The 25,410-nt window shown below is 39.5% G+C and overlaps 3 protein-coding genes across 6 annotated transcripts; all 3 read left to right on the forward strand.

Annotated features, from left to right (window-relative positions):
* The first annotated feature begins 1,921 nt into the window (after positions 1-1,921).
* Positions 1,922-10,685, forward strand: LOC138373694 (folate receptor beta-like). Its single transcript, XM_069340048.1, has 5 exons — positions 1,922-1,959; positions 3,402-3,492; positions 3,695-3,886; positions 4,206-4,454; positions 5,120-10,685. The coding sequence occupies exons 1-5, from the start codon at positions 1,922-1,924 to the stop codon at positions 5,330-5,332; spliced, it is 783 nt and encodes a 260-aa protein (XP_069196149.1). The 3' UTR covers positions 5,333-10,685.
* Positions 10,686-16,839: 6,154 nt separating this feature from the next.
* On the forward strand, positions 16,840-24,969 carry LOC123755827 (uncharacterized). 4 transcript variants are annotated; one of them, XM_045738682.2, is made up of 3 exons: positions 16,840-17,136; positions 20,692-20,878; positions 22,640-24,969. In XM_045738682.2, exons 2-3 carry the CDS (start codon positions 20,868-20,870, stop codon positions 23,337-23,339), a joined length of 711 nt encoding a protein of 236 aa, XP_045594638.1. In that variant the 5' UTR covers positions 16,840-17,136; positions 20,692-20,867; the 3' UTR covers positions 23,340-24,969. The 4 variants fall into 4 exon arrangements, with proteins under 4 accessions (XP_045594638.1, XP_045594639.1, XP_069156209.1 ...); XM_045738683.2 differs by lacking the exon at positions 16,840-17,136 and adding an exon at positions 18,440-18,594; XM_069300108.1 differs by lacking the exon at positions 16,840-17,136 and adding an exon at positions 18,443-18,651.
* On the forward strand, positions 19,752-20,447 carry LOC138373695 (uncharacterized). The gene has a single exon (XM_069340049.1). It carries the CDS (start codon positions 19,752-19,754, stop codon positions 20,445-20,447), a length of 696 nt encoding a protein of 231 aa, XP_069196150.1.
* Positions 24,970-25,410: the final 441 nt, after the last annotated feature.

Raw genomic sequence — 25,410 nt, forward strand, 5'->3', positions numbered from 1 at the left:
ATCTTAAAATAAAAAATAAAAAAATAAAATAAAATAAAATGTTTATTTAGGTAAGGTACATACATACAATAAATTTTTACAAAGAATGGTTGACTTATAGGTAGAGCTAGTGCATGCAATGCCTAAAGCCACTATTACGCAAAGCGTTTCGGGCATGATAAACTTAAATGACAAGCTTATTAATACTAATTGAGCATAATGAGTAGAATGAAAACAAGAAATGAAAACATAGATGAAAAAGCAGCACAAATACAATTATGTCGACAAACAGCGCTCTTTAAAAAAAACAGACATTGGTTGACAATAGAAGGGTAAGGTAGGTTACAGGGAATTTATTAGGTATAGCTTCGTTTTTATCTTAAACTGGTTGAGAGAGGTACAGTCTTTAACATGGTTGGGAAGGTCATTCCACATTCTGGGCCCCTTGATTTGTAGAGCATTTCTAGTTTGATTAAGTCGTACTCTAGGAATATCAAAACTGTATTTATTTCTGGTGTGGTGCTCATGGGTTCTGTTACATCCTTCTATGAAGCTTTTGAGATCAGGATTGGCATTATAGTTTAGCGTTTTATATATGTATAATACACATGAGAGAATGTGCAGTGACTTAATGTCTAACATATTCAGAGATTTGAGTAGGGGTACCGAGGGGGTATCTTATGATAATGAGGTTTCAATGCTTGGAGTCAATAATCAAAGTGAGGCTTCACCACTGTAGCGAGTAAGCCTTATACTTGCTCCATTATCTCATCATCTTAATGGCATAACTAATTAGCACTAACTACACAAGCTATAATCCTATCCCTATTTACAGGTAACGGTTTCTGCCCTCCTATCTTATTGTGAGGTGTAGTCACCGTATATAAGCAAGCGATTTGAGAATTGCAAACCTCGGGAGATATCTCCCGTCACGCATGGTGCAGTTACACCTCCACAGATCTCCAGTATCAGCTCTTAATACTGGTAATGGCTCAAAAGGGTCACCACTTACAGGCTATTCATACTCGTGCCACTTCTTGGGTGGCTTAATCTTTATCATCAATCAATCAATCGAATAGCAAAGCAGTACAATTTCAAGTCAACAATGTAGCACTCGACGTATACAGTTCTAATCGACCCAAGATGCTACAGCCTCGACAGAGCAGACAGCAGACTACGACCTCATCGAGCTACAACGCTCTCCCACATAGAGCTCCGCGACTCCGGCCACACTCAGCTCTCTGCTCTGCTCCAAACCCCGTCTCAACGTCTACGACACTGCTGTATCTAGGACTACTAAATAAATATGAAACTAACTAAACACTGTATCTAATGTACCCAACAACGTAACATAACCGTACGTTACAGCGCTTTCCCCCCTGAGAGTTCTCTTCCCTTCCCTTCTCTGATACGAGAGCGCTTTGTTAACAAACAAAGTAATACAAACAGTGCGCTAAGCATTGTTAATGGAAGCGCTAATAATTATATGATGAAGTGTTATGTATTTATTCAGACGAGAACAGCAGCGAACACAAACCAGCGCATATACGAACAAATTGGTTTGGAAGTACAAATTTCTCAGTGAACGAAGTTGTTTCTAGCCCGGTATCCGAAATTACAGTAGACGACTTGTTTAGTTTAGTTCATTTATTATGCACCCCATACCCATCTTGTGGGCGGTAGTGAAAAGGGTTACAGAGGCACATAATGGACTCAGGGACTAAACCCCACAATTCATTTAGCTAAGCAAGTTACAATCTTGATGAGCTAGTTACAAAATTCAGACGACTTGACCAGTCCCCCTCGAGGCCGACCATAGTGTGTTCGAAGCTCGAGTGAGCGAGACAGCGAGGCGACGAGGGGCTCCCCACCACGATCACACCATCATTCTCCCCTCCACCTCTACACCACCGGTGTCCCCTCTACACTACCGGTGTTAATGATGGCAGGTTTCCGTCACACTCCCTTGACCTTCGTCAGGTAATGAAAGGCGGCGGGGAGGTGTGGTTTCAAACTGCTTGATGTCTTTGAGATTCGTTGTATGATGTCCGCGGTGTCTTGGCGATACAATTGGGTTTTATATTCGTTTGGGGGAAACTTTGTGGTATTGGTGTAGAAAGGACTTCCCCAAGGGAGCCACCATCTCTAGTAGTCTCGACATGGCCCAGAAGCCGGCGGCTTGTCTGGAGTTACTCTATTTCTCCAGACTTTGAAAATCTGTTCTCAAACATGGCCAAAGTATTGCCATCAAACTTTGCACCTCACACTGCCACAGCTTTCCCATATAATTTTCAGACTTCAAATAAAGTACAATGAGAAATTGAGTGAAGCGTTCTATTGTTAATTAAATCGTGATGTTCCTAATCGTTGACTACCTTTTAATCCACTTCTTGAATCTGTGCATCTATGGTCTAAACCTCGACTGGCCATTATTTATTAAGTTGTCTTATTCCTCCCCAGAGAATGCTAGCAAAATATTGATGCTGTGAACTATTGATTAAACTATTTCTCTACCAAAAAATCTTTAATGTCTCAAAATTGATGTGAATTTCGTAACTTTGACTAACAAATGGTCCTATGGTAATGTAACGGTTCTATTGTTACGTAAAGTATGGTGACAAATAAACACAGACACTAAGATACTATATATATATTTGGTCGAATATACAGAAGTACACAGGTGATACGTTGGTGTGAGTTGAGCGCACTGAGCGTTGGTACAGTATCTCGCAAGTGTCTGCTCTAGACTACACTTGAAAGTAGACTCTGGTTAGTGTTTGCTATTCTGCTGCTTATATGCTTGGGCAACACCTCACCGTGTTGCCCGGGCAACGCCTCGCCTCTTTCATCTCCAAAGGTTGACAGGAATATTAACAATGGAGCGAGTATATTATTGGGATAATCTACTCGCTACAGTAAAGTATAAACCCTAGATTGTTGCTGTTGAAAATAACATTTTGTTTACTTTAATTTGAAAGCAAAATTACCTTTTTATAACCTGAAAGTGTAAAAGTTTGCTATACTACCTAGAAGTCCATAACTATTACTAGGTTAAAAAAAAAGCTTAAAACTAATTGAACTTTTGCACTTGGTGTGTAAACAAAGGTCTTGAATATACACTAGTTAGGACAACTTGAATTTACTTAAATCTGGTATGTCGTCTACTTGAAAGTAAAGTCCTTGGCATGTGCTCGAACCTTAATAATGTGCTCCGGAGAGTGCGAGACATGTACTGTACTTAGTCATTTGCTATACTAAAGTTTATTTTGGTTGATTTTGTATACTGTGTAAGGTCTATAGACATACTAGTTTGTCCTTGACAAGCTAGTCCAGAAACTTCAATAGATGACTTTTACCTAGTTTTTTATCTTTGTCCTAGAATGTTCTGCTTAACGTTGGTCGTGACCATGACCATGGCTCAGAAGTAGAGATGTGGATACTCTAATAAACACTTGTATAGATTCTAAACATCACAAAAGTGCACCAGGACCGGAAGGCAGTCTGTTTACTACGGTATGGATAATTTCTTTTAACGTCTTGCTTTTTAATGTACAATATTGTCACTACAGTAGATTAAAAAAAAAATCTGAAGCCTTCAAAAATATGCTTTTAGCTGTAAAGAGCTTTTGACAGTAGTCAAACTTGATATCCTTTCTACCTAAATGATAAATTGCTTAACAGAAAGTACCTCTTTTTTTATATTTGATTTTTTTAGTGTCATCAGTGGAAGAATAGGTCCTGCTGTACAGAGAATACTACTAGACTTCTTCACAAGTCTAGTCCTTACAACTTCAATTATGACCACTGTTCTCGAGTAGAGTCCATGTCCTCGGAATGTAAACGGCATTTCGTGCTCGATCACTGCTTTTACGAATGTTCACCCAATGTTGGCCCATGGGTCGTGTCTGTAAATATTGCAGAACATCTAAATTCTATATTTTAAAGGACTTTTATTTAACTAGGGTTTCTGCATTGTTTTAATAACTTAAACACGTTTAAACAATTATTTTTAATCATTAAAAATTTAACATTGTGCAAAACTTAAAAGGCTATTTTATAAAGTTTTTATTTTGGTATTCTGAAAGTGACTTCCCCTAAGCATTTAAATGGCATAGTGGCTTTTTTTTTTTTTTTTTTTTTTTTTTCCAAAAAATAAATTTGTCTAGACATGTAAGAGATTTGGCTCGCTAGTTCCTTTTGCAACGTTAAATAAATTTTCCCTGCAGGAAAATCGCTCGTGGCGGCGGGAAAGATACTGGACAGTCCCCCTGTGTGCCATTGATTGTAAGCTTTGGTTTACTGCGTTTGCCAACGATGTCACTTGCACAGACAATTGGACCAACAATTTCAGGTGGTTGAATATGACGGGTGATTGCCCAACAAAAGGAAGCTGCTTGACAAATTACTGCCCCGTAAATTCTACCTGTCAAACATTTAAAGAAATCTATAGGACAGCCCGGAACTTCTGTGAAAAGGTATGTTGAACACAACTTTTTTTTTTTTTTTTTTCTCTTTTCCCTCCCCACCTTTCTTGATTCAAAGTTCAGTGTATTATTGTCCATGTGACTTGCCAATTTTATATTTTCCAAATGCCCTAAAATTGGCTATTCAATGTTGGTTTAAATTCATAGGCCTAGAGAGTAGACTGCCCTCTTAATATTTTTCCTACCAAGATGGGAAAGGGGTTACTGAACATCTACAAATATCACAAAGATTGATGTGGCTTGATTGTTTCCAAATTTCAGTTTGGCAACTTTAATTGTTAAAATATTTTGATGCTATTTTCTTAATAGTACCTGCTATAAGACTCTGCCTCCTGTGTACATGTCTATTGATACCCAGTAAAGGTGGTATCCCTTCCATATGACTTGCCAGACTGGCTTAATTATTACTAAAGTTGTTTACGCTTAACTATGCAACTTTTTTCCAGCCTTCTCCTTAAACACTGACACACCCAGTACCTGGTAAGGTTAAATGGTGTGCTTCAAAATTACCACTGTACAAGTGCATTTTTTCTCATCAAGAAAAGAGTTCATAAAAGTTCCTAAAGACTTGCATAAACCATTCCCTTTAGTAAAGTTTAAAATATACCTGTACTTTAATACCTGCATTTTTATACAAAGTTGACTCTTCATTCTAGGTGTGGGACAATGCTTGGAAATATGCTGAACCGACAACACCATGTATGCACCTACAGTTCAACCAATCTGCCATCAATCCAAATGATGCTGTTGCTCTACATTATGCACAGATTATAGCTGGTTCCCAGATGCACAGCTGCAACCTAATGTGGTTTAGTATACAACTTGTTGTTTGGGCATTTATCAATAGAATATTGACAGTTGCATCCTAGACTTGGCTTGTTGCCATAGTTCATTAATTAACTCTTTACTTTTGACTATAAACTTGCCCTTGCTGAGGGGAAACGATTCTATTAAAATGTTTATAAAGAAAAAAAAAAATTCTGAGTGTAATATCCTGATCACATGAGTAATAGTGTGCTGTATTCTGGTTCTGCCCTTGTGCCTTGTCTACCTTTATTAAATTATCTGAAATGTGTGGTAGAAATAAAATGCTTCTTTATTTCTATCAGACATCACCCAATGAAATTTTGGTAGATTCTCAACCACATTGGAGTTGTCAAACTTGCAGCCAAGGCCATTTTACTTGTTCTGTTTCACACGTCCCCTCTCCCCCTTAAAAAAAAGTTAGTTTGGAAATCTGCCCAGTCATGTTCTGTGAATGTTGGCAAGGTCGTGGGCTTTGTTAAAACGAACAAACTGCACACCATCTCTTTTTCTTGTATAGTCTTTAATATTCTTTAATATAGTCTTTATTCTTTAGTATTTTAGTATTCTTCTTTATTCTTCTTCTATTCTTTAGTATAGTCTTTAATATTTAGATTATTCAAGATAATGGACAGATGGTGCTAGTCTTCCCAGCTTGGTGCTACCTTTTGATGACTGCCACAGATTGGAGAGATTCTTTCTCTGGGCTAAAAATCTCTCGCTTCCTCATTACATGTCCCATGCATTGTCCTGTCCCCTGCCACCATCTCTCCCTCCTTACCAAACTAGGAAGACCCTCTAGGCAATTTTTTCTTTCTTAAATTCTGCCATCTACATCTTGGTAATTTTGTAGCCACAGCTGCTGTACACCCTTCTCCTTGCTGACAAATATTTAACAATTGTAGAGTGGATACAGAATTTAAAGTGTGTACATCAATCATCCACCCAGAATTGGCCAATTCTCCTTGCATATAGGCCAGAAGACTACTCTTCTGGCATGTCCTTGTAAATTCCTCCTCCATATTCTCCTTGGACCAAATGCATCCACAAAGTGCACAATTTTTTGTTGTTAAATTCTGGTAGACTGACTTGCATTCACTTGCCATACTAAAAGGCGATCTTTCTGCACTTTAATATACCTGGGTTGGTGGGGAAAGGGTGACCTTTACCTCTAAAACTTCAAGAATTGCCTTATTGGGGAAAAAAATGGGGCAAGTTTCATTTTAAGACCTTACTGGAAACTTGCTACTACCTTTGTCTCTCTTGCTTTCATGTTAAATTTGTCCTTTTACTGCTATAAACTTGCCCTGCTCAATGCCATTCTTCGCTCCATCTCGTACTATCCCACATGTGGCAGAGAATGCTTTTCTTTAGGTTCTGACTGTGCTTACTCCTAGTGCATAGCCTGGAAGTCCCAGCACACGTGTAGATTTTGACTGAATTAATTCGACAAAATTTTTGCCCAAGTCTGAAATCTTGTATTGGGTCAGGTGAACACTGAAGGTGATCTATCCTTGGATACCTGGATAATAATTATTACAAATGGATAAAAATCTCCAAAGATGGTTACACACTTGCAACCGAATTCAATATCTGCTTTCTGTAAATTGGTGTCGACCTTGCCAGAAAATTACTAAAGACCCAGACAGATGTCACCAAGTCGCATCAGCAGCTATCCTATCACTACTCATCTTGCCAGTCAGCCCGACAGACATTCGTAATTCAATCATTTCAATCACAATCATTCACAATCAATCGCAATCACTAATTCAAACCACAGCTGGGAACATATTAGTGAAAGTCTTTGGTATGAGTGTTGGGGGGCCCCCTCCCCCTGCTCTACCCATAGCGCTGCTATTCAACAAATCAGTCTTATTTTTACTGATATCCTCAAAGCAAGAGTGAGGCCATTTCAAAAGGGGCAAGACAGCTGACCTAAATTACAGACCAATATCAAATCTGCTGATGCTTTCAAAAATTTTCATTTGATGGTGCTACAACCTTCCTGGTTTGGTGCCTTCTTTTTGATACTTATTTTCAAAAATATTTGAAAAATCGCTTACTGACTGCTCTATTTCTACTTTGAAAAACTTGACATTATTAAATCCCTACCAGTTTGGTACTCTTTTGGGAATGGATGCCAATGCCATTATTAGGCTGCTCAATATAATCCATAAAGCCCTTGTCAGAATAAAGTTCCCAATTGGCCTCTTTATTGACCTGTGAAAAGCCTTTGATATTGTAAATCATAACTACCTCTTAAACTTTACCATGGTATCAGAGGCCTAGCTCTGGATTATTAGTTCCTTTCTTGGTGATGCACCATTATGTAGCCATCAATAACTTGACCTCCCCCCCTATCTACCATTGACAGTAGGAATGCCACAGGGCAGCATCTTGGGGCCCTTTATTTCTTATATCAATGATTTGCTAAATGTTTGTAACATTCTTAAACCTATACTATTTGCTGACAATACTACCTTTCCTCTATTCTGACCCAAACTTGCCAAATATTGTCGATAATGAATTAATCCACTCGTGGATGTCTACCAACAAACTCGCTGAACATAGATAAGGCCTAATGTACTATATTTTATTTGGTAGTAAATTGCCAAATGAAATTCAACTTCAGGTAGACAATGTTAACATTGTCAAAAAAAATAAGGGGGAAAAGTTATACATAGCCTATACATAGACACGACTCAACTTCAGCACCCACATAACGCAGCCAAAAGTCTTAAATGGTTGGTATATTTTCCAACATAGATTGTTCCCTCATTCTGCTCTTCGCATTGCACTGGGGTAATTTATACCTCTTGCATACGGTATCTGTGCATGGGATTCGACCACTGCAAATTATCTAGAGCCCATCATCACTCTACAAAAATCTATCGGAACTATAACTCTTCAGACAACACGCTTCACTATTGTTTAAGTCCCATAAGGGGGCCAGGAAATGAAATTTTGCACCTTGCTCAAACTCTTTCAAATTATTTGTACATAATCTACTAGGCACATGCTCCAACTTTATCTAAATAATCGCCAACGTAACGTGGAAAAACAAAAAATGAAAAATATTTGTAGAAATATTAAAAATTTAAGATTTTTAAATGAGCATCAAATATTAAATATCACAAATTGTTCATTTGGTGTTATTAGGCTCTCAGAAGAGCATATAATCTTCATTCTTATTAGTTATTATTATAGGATTCAGTATAGTTTACTGTAAAAAAAAAGTCAAATACAGGTATGGCATTTGATATATGCGCCAAATTGTATACCAAAAAATTTATAACTCGACATTTAAGGTTTATGAAAAAACAATGAAATAGGATTGTAGAACAGACGACTGTGCCCATTTTATGTAAAAATGGCGAGAATCGGTCAAACTGGATTTTTGATGCCGACTCAAAGTGGAAACTCTAGTTGTAAAGATAATTGAATTTGAAGTTAATGACAATGAATAAGGTAGTTCTAAATCATTAATTTACTTGTATGTTTTAATAAACATGGTTTTTTATTCGTACTTGAATATGCGAGTTGTAGATCAATGTGTTGAAATGAAGTAAAGAAAAAATGAAGAAAAACAGATATAGGGATAATTATAATGATTTAGGGGATGTATGTATACTTTATATAAGTGATAAAGCCCTAATCTGGTCCCTAATTATAAAAAAAAACCCTAAAGAGACAAAGAGAATGGTTTGAAATCTGAAATATCACCTCTTCCCCACCCCCCCCAAAAAAAAAAGTCCAAGTACCAAGTTTTGCCAGTTGTGGCTGATGTATTTGTTGACCAATTAAATTCTAGTATCTTGACATAGTTAAGGACGGGTATGCACTCTACAGGATGTAAAAATTGCAACAAAATCAGATAATACACAAAGGAAGACAAAAAAAATAAAAAAAAAATACATTTGTGGACACTGGTGAAAATAACAGATATTAACATTGGGCATTGTATTTATATGATATATATAACAAAACAGAGCATAATAACATACTTATTATTATTTGTTTTATTATGTATTACTCAGCAATGCTATAAAGGCACCAACTGCATATCCACTTTGTGAACACTTCTTACTACTATCTTCTTCTTTGAGTGTCGGACAGGTGCATCTCTTTATTACTGCATTATCCATCAGTTCCAATTAATAGGAGCTGTTCTTTTTTAAAAACATGTCTAAAATCAATATAATCAATATTGGGATGAAACTTTCATGATGCTGAAGCCAATAAGTTGGAATTTTGTTAAACATTTATTAGTAGTTTTCACAATTTTAATATTTTTTGATTGCTGGGCCCCTTAACATGCTGAACATACTCACTCCACACATTCTCATGTGCTATTTACATGTACAAAACCTTGTTCCTAAATGCTAATCTTGATCTGAAACGTTTCCTTGGCAGGTGTAATAGAACCCATGAGCACAACACCAGAAATAAATATATTTTTGATATCCCAAAAGTCAAACTAAATCTGTGCAAACACTCCATGGAAATAAAAGGACCCAGTCTTTGGAACTCACCCCCTGATGAATTAAAAAATTGTCCAACCTATTCCCTATTCAAAAGTAAAACCAAAGAGTATCTAATTTCATCCTCATAGTTTCCTACCTCATGCTTCAAACTCAAACTTCATCTTGTACTACAGTACCCACTTCCCCAATATTAGTACTTAATACATATATCCTTACCAGTGTAATCATTGCTGTCAACTTATATTGTACTTATTTGTTGATATATATAACCATGCTACAATGTACCTTTTTTCATCTTGCCTAATAAGGACCTGGATCGAAAAGGACTGATTAAGGATCTGCCCGAAACACTATGCGTGTTAGTGGCTTTGCATGAATGTAAAAATACCAATCTTATGTAATCTCACCAACACATTGTACCTTCTTGCATTTAGATTATTATTATTATTATTATTATTATTATTATTATTATTATTACTGTATTATTATTATGTGCCTCTGTAACCCTTTCCACTACTGCCCACAGGATGGGTATGGGGCATATAATAAATTAACTAAACTCATGATTGTTCATCCTGTCAGTGAATGTGTGTTATGCACACAACACATTTAGATATATGTATATGTTATGTTGACTGTCAGCTTGACAGGTCATTACTGTGGTGACTGTGCATGCCATTATATTGACTCTCTAAGTATTCAGAAGGAACTCTTGTATTTCCCTTGAAACCAGCAGTGTTAGGAAAGCCGTTTGTCATTTACTGTCTAAGAAAGTGTTAATACAGGATTGGCCACAAGTGAACCATGTGATCGGTCAATTAAGGCATCCCGATGTCTCTCTAATGTGATATTAGCTTTTCTAACATCAATCATAGAATAATGTAAGCAACCTATATATTAGTAAGTAAGTTCTGTAAATAAACATTAGGTTTTATGACGGTGTTTGTGTAAAACATTATTATATAATGCCACCCAACTAAAGTGCCCTCGGCACATACAGCCCCAAGCCCAAACGCCTTCAAACCTTCAGCCATACAAATTTTGGTGAGGACCCATTTCTTGCATTGGAGTGATTCTCACGACCAAAGTAATTTGGAATCAGGTGACGCCTGTCAATAAGGATTACCCAACAGAAGGGTCAGTTTCTTGGCCTATTCCTAGACAAGAGACTCAACTTCAGCACCCACATACAACACATAACTAAGAAAGTCTCTAAAACAGTTGGTATACTCTCCAAAATCAGATATTATATACCTAACTCTGCTCTCATCTCACTATATTATGCACTAATCTATATCTATCTTAATTATGGTATCTGTGCATGGGGTTCAACCACTGCAAACCACCTCAAATCCATCATCACTCAGCAAAAATCTGCTGTCAGAATAATAACCTGAGAGATAACAGTTTGTGAGATAACAAACTCTGCTTTCAGACAACACCCAGCCCCCTTGTTTAAATCCCTCAACATGCTAAACAAACTCACTCCACACATTCTCTTGTGTCACTTATATTTACAAAACCCTGTTCTTAAATGCAAACCCTGCTCTGAAACTCTCCCTGGACACATGTAATAGGACCCTTTATCACCACACCAGAAATAAATATCTCTTTGATATCCTCAGAGTCAATCCCCAAAAATAAAGGGACCTGGTCTATGGAACTCACTCCCTAATGAATTGAAAAGCTGTCCAACTTTTGCCTCATTCAAAAAAAAAAAAAAAAACTAAAAATTACCTAATTTCATCTTCATAGTTTCCTACCTTGTGCCTTAAAATTGCACTGTATCTAGTGCTACCCAATCTTTATGTACCTAATCCAAACAACTTTACCATTATGATCATTGCTGTCTTCTTGTATGTGCTATCAATATGCTGTTTTGTGCCTATTAATCTTTGTTAAATTACTATCAAGCTATCAATACAATCAATCAGAGCTACCGATGTGGTTTAATATACCTACTAATCTCTCTCATCTCATTTTTTTCTTGCAATGTATCTGTTATCATTTTATTAATTCCTCTAGAATTTACCTACTTAAAATTATCTGTTAGATTAAGGACCTGCCCAAAATGCTGCGCGTACTAGTGGCTTTACAAGAATGTAATTACCATGCTATGTATCCTCAAAAACCCAATGTACCTTCTTGTATATAAATATAAATAAAAGGACCCTTACTCGACCAAGTACTCTCTGGGCTTGCACACATTGTTCCTGTATTGCTAAACTCAAACTGATAATTATTAAGCCATCAACATCAAAGTAGTGACATTGCACGTCACCACTTTGACATGGTAACTTGCCATTGCACGTAATTAAAGTTAAAGTAAAGTAAAAGTCCACAACTGTACTATGTTTTGTATGTTTTTTTTAATATACGATCAATTATTATTAGTCAATACCCTTAATAGATTTGTTAATGGATATATAGCACTGACAACTGTATAGATAATTATTTAGCTAATGACAAACAAGTACATCAAAGGAGCTTTTAATACAACAAGCAATTGCAATTTTAGTGAAGCTTGCATGTATGGGATCTTGTATGAGATTACTCAGGATCTTGTGCCAACATCAGAAAAGGGCAACAGTAATCAAAGGATCTCTGTAGTACAGTTGGGTTCTTTCTCGACTCAGTCGGGAGTCCTGGGTTCGAATCTCGTGCACGGTAGAAATGACTCGGCATGTTTCCTTTCATCTAATGCTTCTGTATACCTAACAGTAAACAGGTACTTGGGAGTTAGTTAACTGTTGTGAGTTGCATCCTGTGAAATGGTAGAATACTAGAATGGACAAAGCAAAGGTTAAATGGTCGTTCAAAATGGAAATGAATCTGACTGGAGAAATTTGATGAGTGGAGTACCGCAAGCTTCCATCTTGGGGCCAATCCATTTTTGTCATAAACATCAATGACATATATGGGAATATTGCAATCCACACCATCAAATTTGCACAAGACACTAAGATCTCCAGAAATCTGATAAATCTGATAAAGATCTCTGATAAAGTAAGAAGCGAAAATTATATCCAGACTTTACAAACAGATGAACATGAACTTCTCAAATAGTCGGAAGACTGGCAAATGATTTTTGATATGGAAAATGCAGCACCTTACATGTGCTGCATTTTCCGTCTGGCCAGAAAATTTTCGGGGGGTTATGGGCCGCCTCCGTCTGGTCGCCCCCCAGGCCAGACGGGGGCGGCCCCAGTGCTACAAATCGGCATCTATAGCGCCCCTTAACCCCCCCCCCCCTGCAATTTTCATAAAGTCAAATCTGAAATAGAGATTGTGTTTACCGTAGATATATTTAGCAGTGTCAGCGGTTCGAAATATTACATTTTCCGAGAAAGAAAGTGGGGGAGGGGGAGGCGAAAAATGTTTGAATAGAGGGAAGGGGGAGAAAGGTGGAGAAACGGAGATTAGAAAAGAGGGTGGAGAGTTAAGGAGAGGGGGATTTGAAAGTTGAGAGAGAGGAAAAACCTAGGTGCACCCAGGTACCCTATCTTTGCATAATATAAAATCATAATAACAACATGTAATCATATAATGATTAGTATATGATTATGGACTAATCACATGGACTTTGTTGAAACTTTTGGCAAGGTACCACATGAAAGACTAGGAAGGAAACTACAGGCACTTGCAATAAATGGGAGAAAACTGGAATGGATAAAACAATGGTTAAAACAATGAAAACCCGAGTCGTGCTAAATTAGAATAAATCTGACTGGAGAAATGTGGTAAGTGGGGTACTTTTGTCATTATACATCAATGACAGAAAATATTACTCACCACATAATCAAATTTGCAGATGACACTAAGACTTATGGTAAAGTGGGAAGTGAAAATGAGATTGAGACTTTACAAAGAGATCTACATTACACCAGAAATAAATATCTCTTTGATATCCCCAGGGTCAAACTTAATCTGTGTAAACACTCTATGCAAATTAAGGGACCTAGTCTATGGAACTCACTCCCTAGTGCATTGAAAAACTGTAAAACTTTTGCCTTATTTAAAAGCAAAACCAAAAAGTACCTAACTTCATCTATTTAGTTTCCTACACTGAGCTTTAAATTTGCTCTGTACCTAGTGGTACCCAATCTCCTAATTTTTATGTAATATCAAACAACCTTATCTTTGTGTTCATTGCTGTCTTCTTTTATGTGCTAGCCATATGCTGTATTGTGACTACCAATTTTAGTCAACTACCATTCAAGCTGTCATTGCAATCAATCTTATATTGTTTCTGCTGTATTGTGCCTACCAATTTGTTGTCAACTACCATTTTAAGCTGTCATTGCAATCAATCATAGCTACCTATGTGCTTTAATATACTGTACCTATAATTTTCTCTCATCTTTTTTTTTTTCATTCCATGTAATCTGTTATAATTTTTTTGTCTATAAATTTTGCAAGTATTTACCTCCTTAAAATTTTCTTAGATTAAGGACCTGCCCGAAACGCTGCGCGTGCTAGTGGCTTTACAAGACTGTAATTACCATAATTGTATCCTCACATTCCTTATGTACATTCTTGTATATGCATAAATAAATAAATAAATAAATAAATAAATAAATAAATAAATACATGAACTCCACAAATGGTCATAAGAACGGCAAATTCGTTTTAATATCGATAAATGCAAGACCTTGCATGTGTGGGGCATAACAATCCACGTCACAACTAGCAAATTAACAGAATTCATTATTCATCATCAACCTTGCAGCAGATTGTCGGATAAAAGGACCTTACCTTGAGGTTACCTTGAGGTGCTTCCGGGGCTTAGCGTCCCCGCGGCCCGGTCGTCGACCAGCTGACCTTTAGAAGAAATTTTTCTGATCAACAGGGGGGCCGGTCGGCCGAGCGGACAGCACGCTGGACTTGTGATCCTGTGGTCCCGGGTTCGATCCTGGGCGCCGGCGAGAAACAATGGGCAGAGTTTCTTTCACCCTATGCCCCTGTTACCTAGCAGTAGGTACCTGGGTGTTAGTCAGCTGTCACGGGCTGCTTCCTGGGGATGGAGGCTTGGTCGAGGACGGGGCCGCGGGGACACTAAAAAGCCCCGAAATCATCTCAAGATAACCTCAAGATATAACATCCTCCAAATCGTTCAGTATTTTAAAAGTTTCAAAAAGATCCGACCTGGTTTATTGTGTTGTTAGCCCCGTGGCTCTCAACCGTTCCTGATACGTGAGTTGACTTAGCACTGGAAGGATTTTTGTGTCCCGGTGTTGCACTTTCTCCAGAGCAGCTGTATGCTTCTGAAGATATGGTCTCCATGCTTGGAGACCGTCCAAATGGGGGCGTACCAGAGATTTATACAATTGAATCACTGCCTTCTTTTACTTGAAGTCAAAGGTACTCTTGATTATTCTAAGTGTTTGTTTAGCCTTTTTAACTGTTGTTCCTATCTGCTATGCAGCTTTCATTGAGTGGTGGATATTGACTCCAAGGTCATTTTCTTCATCAATCTCCTGTAATGTAATAATATTAATTTGGTAGTTGTAGCGTGGGTTGTTATGCCCCACATGCAAGGTCTTGCATTTGTCAATATTAAAAAGCATTTGCCAGCCATCTGATCATTTATGGAGTTCCTGCAGATCTCTTTGCAAGGCTTCAACATCATTATCATTTCCCGCTTTATCATAAATCTTTATGACATTGCAAATTTAATAATGTGGTTTGTAATATTCTCATCTGTGTCACTGATGTATATGACAAAAAGGGTTGGTCCCAAAATGGACCCCTGTGGTACCCCACTTACCATATTTCTCCAATCAGATTCATTCCCATTTAGCACCACTCTTTGTTTTCTTTGTTTTATCCTTTTCTAGTATTCTTCTATTTATTCAATGTGCCTGTAATTTCTTTACCAGTTTTTCATGTGGTATCTTATCATAATTGTAGCGAGTAAATAATATACTCGCTCCAATTTCTCATTAGCTTAATGGCAACTTTCATTAGCACTAATGATGAACTCAAATCTTTTCCCTAATTACAGTTAACATTCCTTCCAACTTATTGGAGGATAATGAGATGAGGTGTATTCTAATCATACAAGCAATCAAGAAGCGAATAACTTTAGGGTTACGGGCTATTCATGTCCGTGCCATCTCTTGGGTGGCTTAATCTTTATCAATCGAATAACCATCAGTATAATTTCCACAGTGATTCAGTTAACTTCAGTACAGACCCTTTGGAGTTACCACACCTCTTCAACCTCAAGAATGTAGCACTCGGTGTATGCAGGTCTAATTGACCCTAAGACGCCCCAACTTCGACATAGAGAAGACAGCAGACTACTACCGCATCGAACTGTCATGCTCTCGGCTTCATTGAGTTCAGACACTCACAGTTCCGCATCGAGCTCCGCAACTCACTCAGCTCTCTGCTCTGCTCCAAGTTTCGTTTCAACGTCTACGACACTGCCAGCAACCGACTGCTGTAACTAAGACAACTAAATAAATATAAAAACTCACTATACACTGTATCTAATTTACCCAACAACGTAACATAAACGTACGTTACACAATCATAATTATAATTATTATCATAACGAACATGATTTAATTTGCTTAGCTAAACGTTTGAGCCCATAAACACATGGAAATAAGCCTTTGTAACCTGTCTGCTACCATTTATAGCGTAGTAATCAAAAGGCATAATAAACCGACATAGAAAATGGTCAGTCGAGAGAAGGTATGATAGTTCTGCCACCTGTTGAAGATGTCGCCACCTGTTGGGTGGACCCAGGTCTGAACACGGCAAGTTGGTACTTGTGTTAACTGTCTTAGAGTAGCCATGGCTAGTGATATAATGTTAATTTGACCTTTATCAACCGTTTTAGGGAATTTAGCTTAACATCTCTCTGTGTTAAGTACTACACAGTTTATGTAAAACTGAATACTCATCTTAATTTATACCCGAAACACTGTGGATAATTTATTTGCTTTATAAAATATACAAATACTGTACCTATTAAGTAACCACTGTAATCTGATCTGTACCTTTTGAAATTAAATATTTAATTAATTCCATCACAGCACTTATAAAGTACGATATGCTGATGTAAACAGTGCCAGTGTAAGAGCGTGTTTAGCCCATGACTCCTGATTCAATCCCCCATTGTATAAGTTCGGATATCATTTAGTTGCTAAATGTGATTCGCGTTTCATAGAATACGTGATGTAAAACACCACCACTCAACCCACAAGTGTGTTTGTTGTGACAACAGTAACTCAGGCAGTCGTCGGGAGGAGGAAAAGGTGCACAGAGGCGTGGAGGACAAAGGACGAGGACTTTATTGACGCTAATACATGCATGTTCTTAACCTATTAGGGAAGGATTCCCACGCCAGTATCACCGCCTCGTACTAACAGCAGGTGAGAAGTACCTTAGGGATTATCTCTTCTGCCTCCCAGGGTGTACAGGTGATCCTCACTCTCAGGGTGTACAGGAGATACTCCCCCCTCAGAGTGTACAGGAGATACTCCCCCCTCAGAGTGTACAGGAGATACTCCCCCCTCAGAGTGTACAGGAGATACTCCCCCTCGGGGTGTACAGGAGATACTCCCCCTCAGGGTGTACAGGAGATACTCCCCCTCAGGGTGTACAGGAGATACTCCCCCTCGGGGTGTACAGGAGATACTCCCCCTTAGGGTGTACAGGAGATACTCCCCCTCAGGGTGTACAAGAGATCTTTGCAGGGCGGTCAGCCTGGGACGTCCCTTCCCCCCTCTTAGAACTGTCTGGGACGACGCCCTCTCCCAGGAAGGTAGGTCTTGCCTGGGATATGGGTCCTAACAAAAAAACTTTCGTGGGATCGTCTTTTAGAGCACCTACATCCTAGGCTGTGCGGTCCGTCTGACCTTGAAGATCAAAAAATCAAATAAAAAATAACCAGGTATTATCTGGTATTATTATTAGTATTAGTATTCGTAATATTATTATTATTATTATTATTATTAGTAGTAGTAGTAGTATTATATTATTAGTATTAGTATATTATTAGTATTAGTATCCGACGCCCGTTGCCAAAATTTGCACGGACCAAAATCATATTTCCTAGGCTTGATGTGCACATTAGCGGATATGACCACACGACGCAGTATGATTAACCAAGTGTCAACAAAAGGACAGTTTGCTGATAGGAGAAAATAAGCTGATTGGTTCAGTTGATCGCCTCCTTCACTGTTTATATAATATCAAGATGACTGCCACAGTTGCTAATTAATATAAAAAGTACATTAGAATACAACCGCATATTTGTGATTTTCACAGCAAAATGGACCAATAAGATGTGATCTATGTATTGGTTATCGTTTTCAATATATATACTGTAATTGGTGTTTTGAAGAGTTTGTGTAAATAAATTCAATAAATAAATAACGTGAGAGCTTATCTTGCCAGTACCTTTAAGTAAGCAACATACAACGCGAGATGATAACGATTCTTTGAGTAAAATTATAATAGTTGTATCGTTACATATTTATCAGAGTTAGGAAAATAACAGCGCCACCCAGGCAGCTCCTAAGATTAATTCACTAGTTTTATTTCAAACTACTTTAACAAATCTCAACAGAATTTATTGTGAAATACTTACACTGAACTAATCCATATTATCAGGTTTCAATGATAACGCGGCAGGCTCTTAACGATCCTCACTTCCCAGTCACGTACCAGAGGTGGAGATGTGTGCACGTGCCCACGTGTGTGTGTGTGTGTGTGTGCTCATAATACTGCTCTCGCAGTTTTTTTTATTATTTTCTACCACAGACGTGGCCACACATTTACAATGCTAACCAGCATATATACATTTTCTTCTGTCCTCCATGGACAGGGTGAGAGATGTGTTAAACATATAGTTCAAGGGTTTATTGAACATTCAACCACAGAAGGTGATTCGGTGCTTTTAAAATGCTAAGCTAACCTACATACGTAAATACATAGATACACAGATTTACGTATGCCCTACATAAAGTGTTCGATGTGTCTTTTACATAGTGTCATTAATGTGCATTTACAAAGGTGAAATGTAATTCTGATCAGCTTCCATATATACTTTATACACATACATATACATCCACACACACACACATATACGTACATATACATATATATACACACACATGCATTCACATACATTTGTCTCTTTTACTCTGACAGGATGAGATAGGTGATAGAGAAACTAGTGTGCAATTAAGCACTTAATCACTGAAGGTGATGAAGGTGCTTTTACAAGCTCAGGTTATATAGTTACATCACATACATACATTGTATAATTGATACATTACATGGTTAATCTTGGGTACAAGTCCAATATATCATCAAGTGTTCCAGTACTCATATAGTAATTCTTTCACAAACTTGACACATTGTGTACTCGACACTTTCACAAAGTTGACACATTGTGTACTCGACATTTGGGTTTTGAGAAAGCTGCCAGATACGTCTATATCCCAGGCGTATTCTGGCCACTATAACATCACATTGCCGGGTTCTTGTTCTATTAGTCCCATATGTGAATGTCTCCTCACGATATCTATCATAATATTTAATGCTACAACTTTCCGGTCTTTGTAAATTTGTTAGGTCTGTGAGATCCTCATTAGATATTTGTTTAAGTATTCTGTTTGTCACTGCTAATGAAACACCCATATCAATTTCTACCACTGGTTAGGCTGTCTTTGCAAGCATATCAACAGTGTTATGCCTTGAGATGCCAACATGTGATGGTATCCATAGGAATTTAATTTCAAATCTGTTTTCTTTAACAGCTAAAACAACAGGTGTACACCGTGCCCCGCTCCTGTGCCAGGTAAGTTACGGGCTCACCATAGCCCGTGCTACTTGGAACTTGTTCCGAGAAGCTGAATCTATAACAACAGGCGTACACGTGCTGCACGCCTCCTCAACACGTTTCCTGCGGAGCCATATTTGAAGTTTACATATTCATGGAGGTGTGAGAGTGAACAACTGGAGGAAAGTTAGTAAACTTATGTGTATTTACTGTCACCTGCAAGCACACTCAACAGTCATCAGTCACCTGCAGGCACACTCAGGAGTCATCAGTCACCTGCAGGCACACTCAGGAGTCATCAGTCACCTGCAGGCACACTCAGGAGTCATCAGTCACCTGCAGGCACACTCAGGAGTCATCAGTCACCTGCAGGCACACTCAGGAGTCATCAGTCACCTGCAGGCACACTCAACAGTCATCAGTCACCTGCAGGCACACTCAACAGTCATCAGTCACCTGCAGGCACACTCAGGAGTCATCAGTCACCTGCAGGCACACTCAACAGTCACCTGCAGGCACACTCAGGAGTCATCAGTCACCTGCAGGCACACTCAACAGTCATCAGTCACCTGCAGGCACACTCAACAGTCATCAGTCACCTGCAGGCACACTCAGGAGTCATCAGTCACCTGCAGGCACACTCAACAGTCACCTGCAGGCACACTCAGGAGTCATCAGTCACCTGCAGGCACACTCAACAGTCACCTGCAGGCACACTCAACAGTCACCTGCAGGCACACTCAGGAGTCATCAGTCACCTGCAGGCACACTCAACAGTCATCAGTCACCTGCAGGCACACTCAACAGTCAACAGTCACATCCTATCAGCAACACTTATCTGCTCCTGTGGGTCAATACACCACTGTTACTGCTCTCTCGTTCGCTTTGCCCTGATATATATATCCAGCTTTTTCAGTTATTTTGATACAATTTATAACTTTTAATAGCCAAAATGAAGGTGTATTTAATTGCTTTACCATATACGAGTGTAGTGGTAATGATTAGTTGTTGTTCTTAGAGATTCAGGTACTCGGAACAAGTTCCAAGTAGCACGGGCTATGGTGAGCCCGTAACTTACCTGGCACAGGAGCGGTGCCGTCGGTAATGATTACTACAGCACCTATTTTGTACCTTACAGATGTGAGCTGGTGCCGGGGCCAGCAGTCAGCGGGGTGCGTTGCTTTTATCCTGAATTGGTCACGTGAGCGAGAGAGGAGGTAGTTATCATCGTAGAGGGGACTCGTCAATGATCTCACTCATTGCCTTAAAACAACGCAGCGACCCCGCCTCCCAAGCCGGACACAGCAACACGTCATGTCTTCAAGGTTGTACTCAGAAACCTTCCCTCTGTCAGTCTGATACGGTGTAATCCATAGTTTTAAATATTGCCCCGAGGAGCCAGTTTATTGGGCAGCGTCACTCATCCTGTGAGTGGACATACCGCTATAGCGTGACAGTATTGGGCAGCGTCACTCATCCTGTGAGTGGACATACCGCTATAGGGTGACAGTATTGGGCAGCGTCACTCATCCTGTGAGTGGACATACCGCTATAGCGTGACAGTATTGGGCAGCGTCACTCATCCTGTGAGTGGACATACCGCTATAGCGTGACAGTATTGGGGAGCGTCACTCATCCTGTGAGTGGACATACCGCTATAGCGTGACAGTATTGGGCAGCGTCACTCATCCTGTGAGTGGACATACCGCTATAGTGTGACAGTATTGGGCAGCGTCACTTATCCTGTGAGTGGACATACCGCTATAGCGTGACAGTATTGGGCAGCGCCTATCATCCTTTCACATAGCAGCATGTACAACACTCCCCAATAGGAAGAAAACCCGCTGGGTTGTTCATCCTGTCACTTGTACCCAGACACAGCTGGGGCTTCCTTAAATGTCTTAAAGTGAACAGCTTATCGAACAAGAACATTAACATTTGTCAACCACTACAATTTACGTTATCTTGCGGGTGCAAAATGGTGCTGATTGCATTAAACTACTAAGTTAAACACACCAAGTTACTCACACTTTAAAACTACTTTGCTGCTGATAGTTGAAATGTCGTCAAGACACCGGGTAGCTGGTGTCTTGAAGACAATGTATAAATGTATGCCTTTAATTGAGGCATAAATTTAGATCCGGGCTAATAGATCTGCAACCCGTCCTCGACTCAGGTCCATTACATCCAGCGGTCGACCCCACAGACGCATTCATAAATTTTTACATGCTGTTCATTCAAAACAGGAACTGTCTCAAATATAAATAAATATTATAAGATATTAGCATACTGTGCATATATAGTCATAGGTTAGGTTAGGTGTTTAGCTTCTGTTGGCGATTATTTGTATTTGTAGTACGTGGGTGAAGCATTTACAGCGTTGTGGTTCGAACACAAGTCGTCAGTGAAGCACTTGTTCCGGAAGTGTTCGAACGTCATCAGTTGTGAGTCGTGTGTAAACCGTTTTTCATTCATAAACAGGGGGTTTGGCGGGTGCATGGAATCACTTTTGGGTCTTTGTTTGGAGGACGGGCTGATTGATGCACGATACACGGGGGTGTGGGCGAGGGAAGCCGAAACCTTGGTTAATTGTTACCATCAAAACTGGTACAAGATGGCTCGCTTGGCTTGTTAATTTGTTTAACAGTTATAGTTATGCACAATGTGGAATTTTGAAATCTCTTCTGCCTTGAGAATGGTCCAGGACGGACCGAAACGTCGTCGTCCCTTCACCTTCTAGTGTGTGGTCTGGTCAACTCTTCTGCCAGTTCAAGGTGTTTTGTAAGCCATTCGACAGCTTGTTGGTAGTAGAGTCATTATTATTAAAAATAGAGAACAGAGGGAATACATCCAGTATGTGAGAGGAATGCATTCATAATTTTAAATTATTTATTAAATTGTTTACTTTGGCGATTTGTTTTGGCTTATTGAAACTCTGACTGTCAGTTGGTCCTTAATGAGAGCCATAAGTATGTAACCGAGTAGTTCAATAAGCTTCTTGTTATTTATAATAACATATATCAACAACGTTGTATATAAAGTTGCTAAAATATTGACTTACATTAAAGTTTTCGTCTTGGTTTCAGCAAGTTTCAACTGTGGCTGGGTGCAGTGCTGGAGGATGGTCAGCGGGTCATGTACAGAGTGACCACCCTTCTGTACCAGGGCGGGCGTCTCAGCCCTGATCGCTACTGGCAGAAACGTTTTGGCAATGACCTGACCTACAAGAAGCATTTCAATCCAGATCAGCGACTATTATTGGACTCCTGTGACTGGCCTGGATGTTATGACATCGACACTGCAGCCGAAGTCTTTGACATCAGTTTACACTGGGCGGTGCAGCAAAAACTGTGTGGACTGAATCCCTCCATGCCACTTTATAAAAATTTAGCAAATCTTGTAAAAATAAGGAATAACGCTGTTCATTACCCTGATCAGTCTGGGATTTCAAGCGGTGAAGTAAAAGAGAGGCTTTATGAGCTACTGGAAGCATGCACACTTGTCTTGGATAGTCTAGAGGACTATGTTGGTACGGATCTCAGCAGCACTAAAACAGTCTTGCGCAAGAGCATTAACAAGAGATTATATGAGTTGAGCGCAGCTCGACAACCAACGGGCGGAGAGGAGCTCAGCACTATGGGGAAGGTGGCCGTCACCGTCGGCGTGGCGGGAGTGGCCGTTGCGGCTGCTATGGCCAGTCATTTCTCAAATGAAAACAAAAGTCGAAGGGATGAGTCCAATAAGAACAAAACGTCAAGTAACAAGGAAGAATGTAGCGTAATGTGATCAGTGATACATAAGTGTTTTTCTCGCATTGTGGCTGGACGGTAGAGCGACGGTCTCGTTTCATGCAAGTCGGCGTTCAATCCCCGACGGCCAAGTGGTTGGGCACCATTCCTTTTCCTCGTCCCATCCGAAATCCTTATAATGACTCCTTCCCAGTGTTATATAGTCGTAATGGCTTGGCGCCTTTTCCTCTGATAGTTCCTTTTCCTTCCCTTTCCATTATCAATAGACAGGCAGAGAAAGATACAGCATATTGTCTTGTATTCCTCCATATAGTTAAGGCATTAGGTCTTATATACAGTATCTGCAGGTTGGCAGCCAGCATGGCCATATGGAACTTGACTCGCAAGGCGTATTGCGAGTCTTATTGTTACTTGAGACGAATGGCCAGACCACACACTAGAAAGTGAAGGGACGACGACGTTTCGGTCCGTCCTGGGCCATTCTCAAATCGATTGTGAGAATGGACTTGAGAATGGTCCAGGACGGACCGAAACGTCGTCGTCCCTTCACTTTCTGGTGTGTGGTCTGGTCAACATTTTTCAGCCATGTTATTGTGACTTCTCGTCTGCATGTACAACGAATGGCATTATTTCCTGCCAATGTTAACGATATACTTCTAGACGATGACTTAAATATATAAATGTTGGAACACCTCAGAGATTATGTAATAGGCGGTAACGAAGGGAATTATCATGGGGAAAGCGCCAAGCCATTACGACTATATAGCACTTGGAAGGGGTCAGGATAAGGATTTGGGATGGGACGGGTGAAAGGAATGGTGCCCATCCACTTGGATGGTTGGAGATTGTCGAACTACATCTCGCATGAAGCGAGACTCTACCGTCCAGCCTAAGTGGTTGGGTTGAACTTGAGCAGCCATTTGTTGGACCATTCATTCAGTTTGTGTAGATCATCTTGTAGCCTCATACTGTCTTCCTATGTCTTAATCCTCATAATTTTGGCATCATCAGCAAACAATGAGACGAACGAGTCTATACCCTCTGGGAGATCATTTACATATATCATAAACAGTATAGGTCCAAGGACTGATCCCTGTGGGGCTCCATTTGTGACGCCTCGCCAATCTGAGACCTCACCCCTCACAGTGACTCGCTGTCTTCTGTTGCTTAGGCACTCCATTAACCAATGGAGTACCTTCCCAATCACTCCAGTCTGCATCTCCAGCTTTTGCACTAGTCTCTTGTGTGGTACTGTGTCAAAGGCTTTCTGGCAATCCAAAAATATGCAGTCTGCCCAGCCCTCTCTTCCTTGCCTGGTTTTTGTTGCCTGGTCGTAGAATTCAATTAATCCTGTGAGGCAGGACTTGCCATCCCTGAACCCATGCTGATGTTATGTTACAAAGTTCTTTCGTTCCAGTTGTTCTACTAGTTTTTTTCGCACAATATTCTCCATCAACTTGCATGGTATGCAAGTTAGGGACACTGGCTTGTAATTCAGTGCCTCCTGTCCATCACCCTTTTTGTATATCTTCTTGTATTATGTATAAAACTATACACTCATATATTGTGGTTAATTATGGCTATACTAACAGGATATATGAACAGAGAATTTTAATGCTTATTTTTAATTGTGATTTTACATAATAAATTTTCTGTGAGATGCATAATACTAGCAATTAATTAACCTAATTTATCTTAAGCTAATAGGTAACAGTAATGTACAGTGGTACCCAGTTTACCTGAATTTGCCTGAGGACCACTAACATTAGTAATCTTGATGAGGACAGGAAGCCGACGGCTTGTCAAATGTCACCCTATTTGCCCTGATGATTTTTTCCAGCTGAATTTACCTGAGGGCCACTAACTCTAGTGACCTCGAGGACAGGAAGCCGGCGGCTTGTCGATGGTCCTTCCCCATTTGCTTTGATCTTTTCCAGTTCGTTAAGATGTAAGTTTTGGTAATTACGGCTTCGGCGGGTAGGCGGTTCCATAGGTGCTTTCCTATTCTCAGTCTTACACTGTGGCTTGTTGATCTTGACACCGTTACTCCTTGTTTGTGTTACATCTGACCTTTTGAAGACATTTTCCGGATCAACATCCTCTACAAA

Source organism: Procambarus clarkii, chromosome 43 (genome assembly GCF_040958095.1).
Source record: "Procambarus clarkii isolate CNS0578487 chromosome 43, FALCON_Pclarkii_2.0, whole genome shotgun sequence".
Taxonomy (NCBI): domain Eukaryota; kingdom Metazoa; phylum Arthropoda; class Malacostraca; order Decapoda; family Cambaridae; genus Procambarus; species Procambarus clarkii.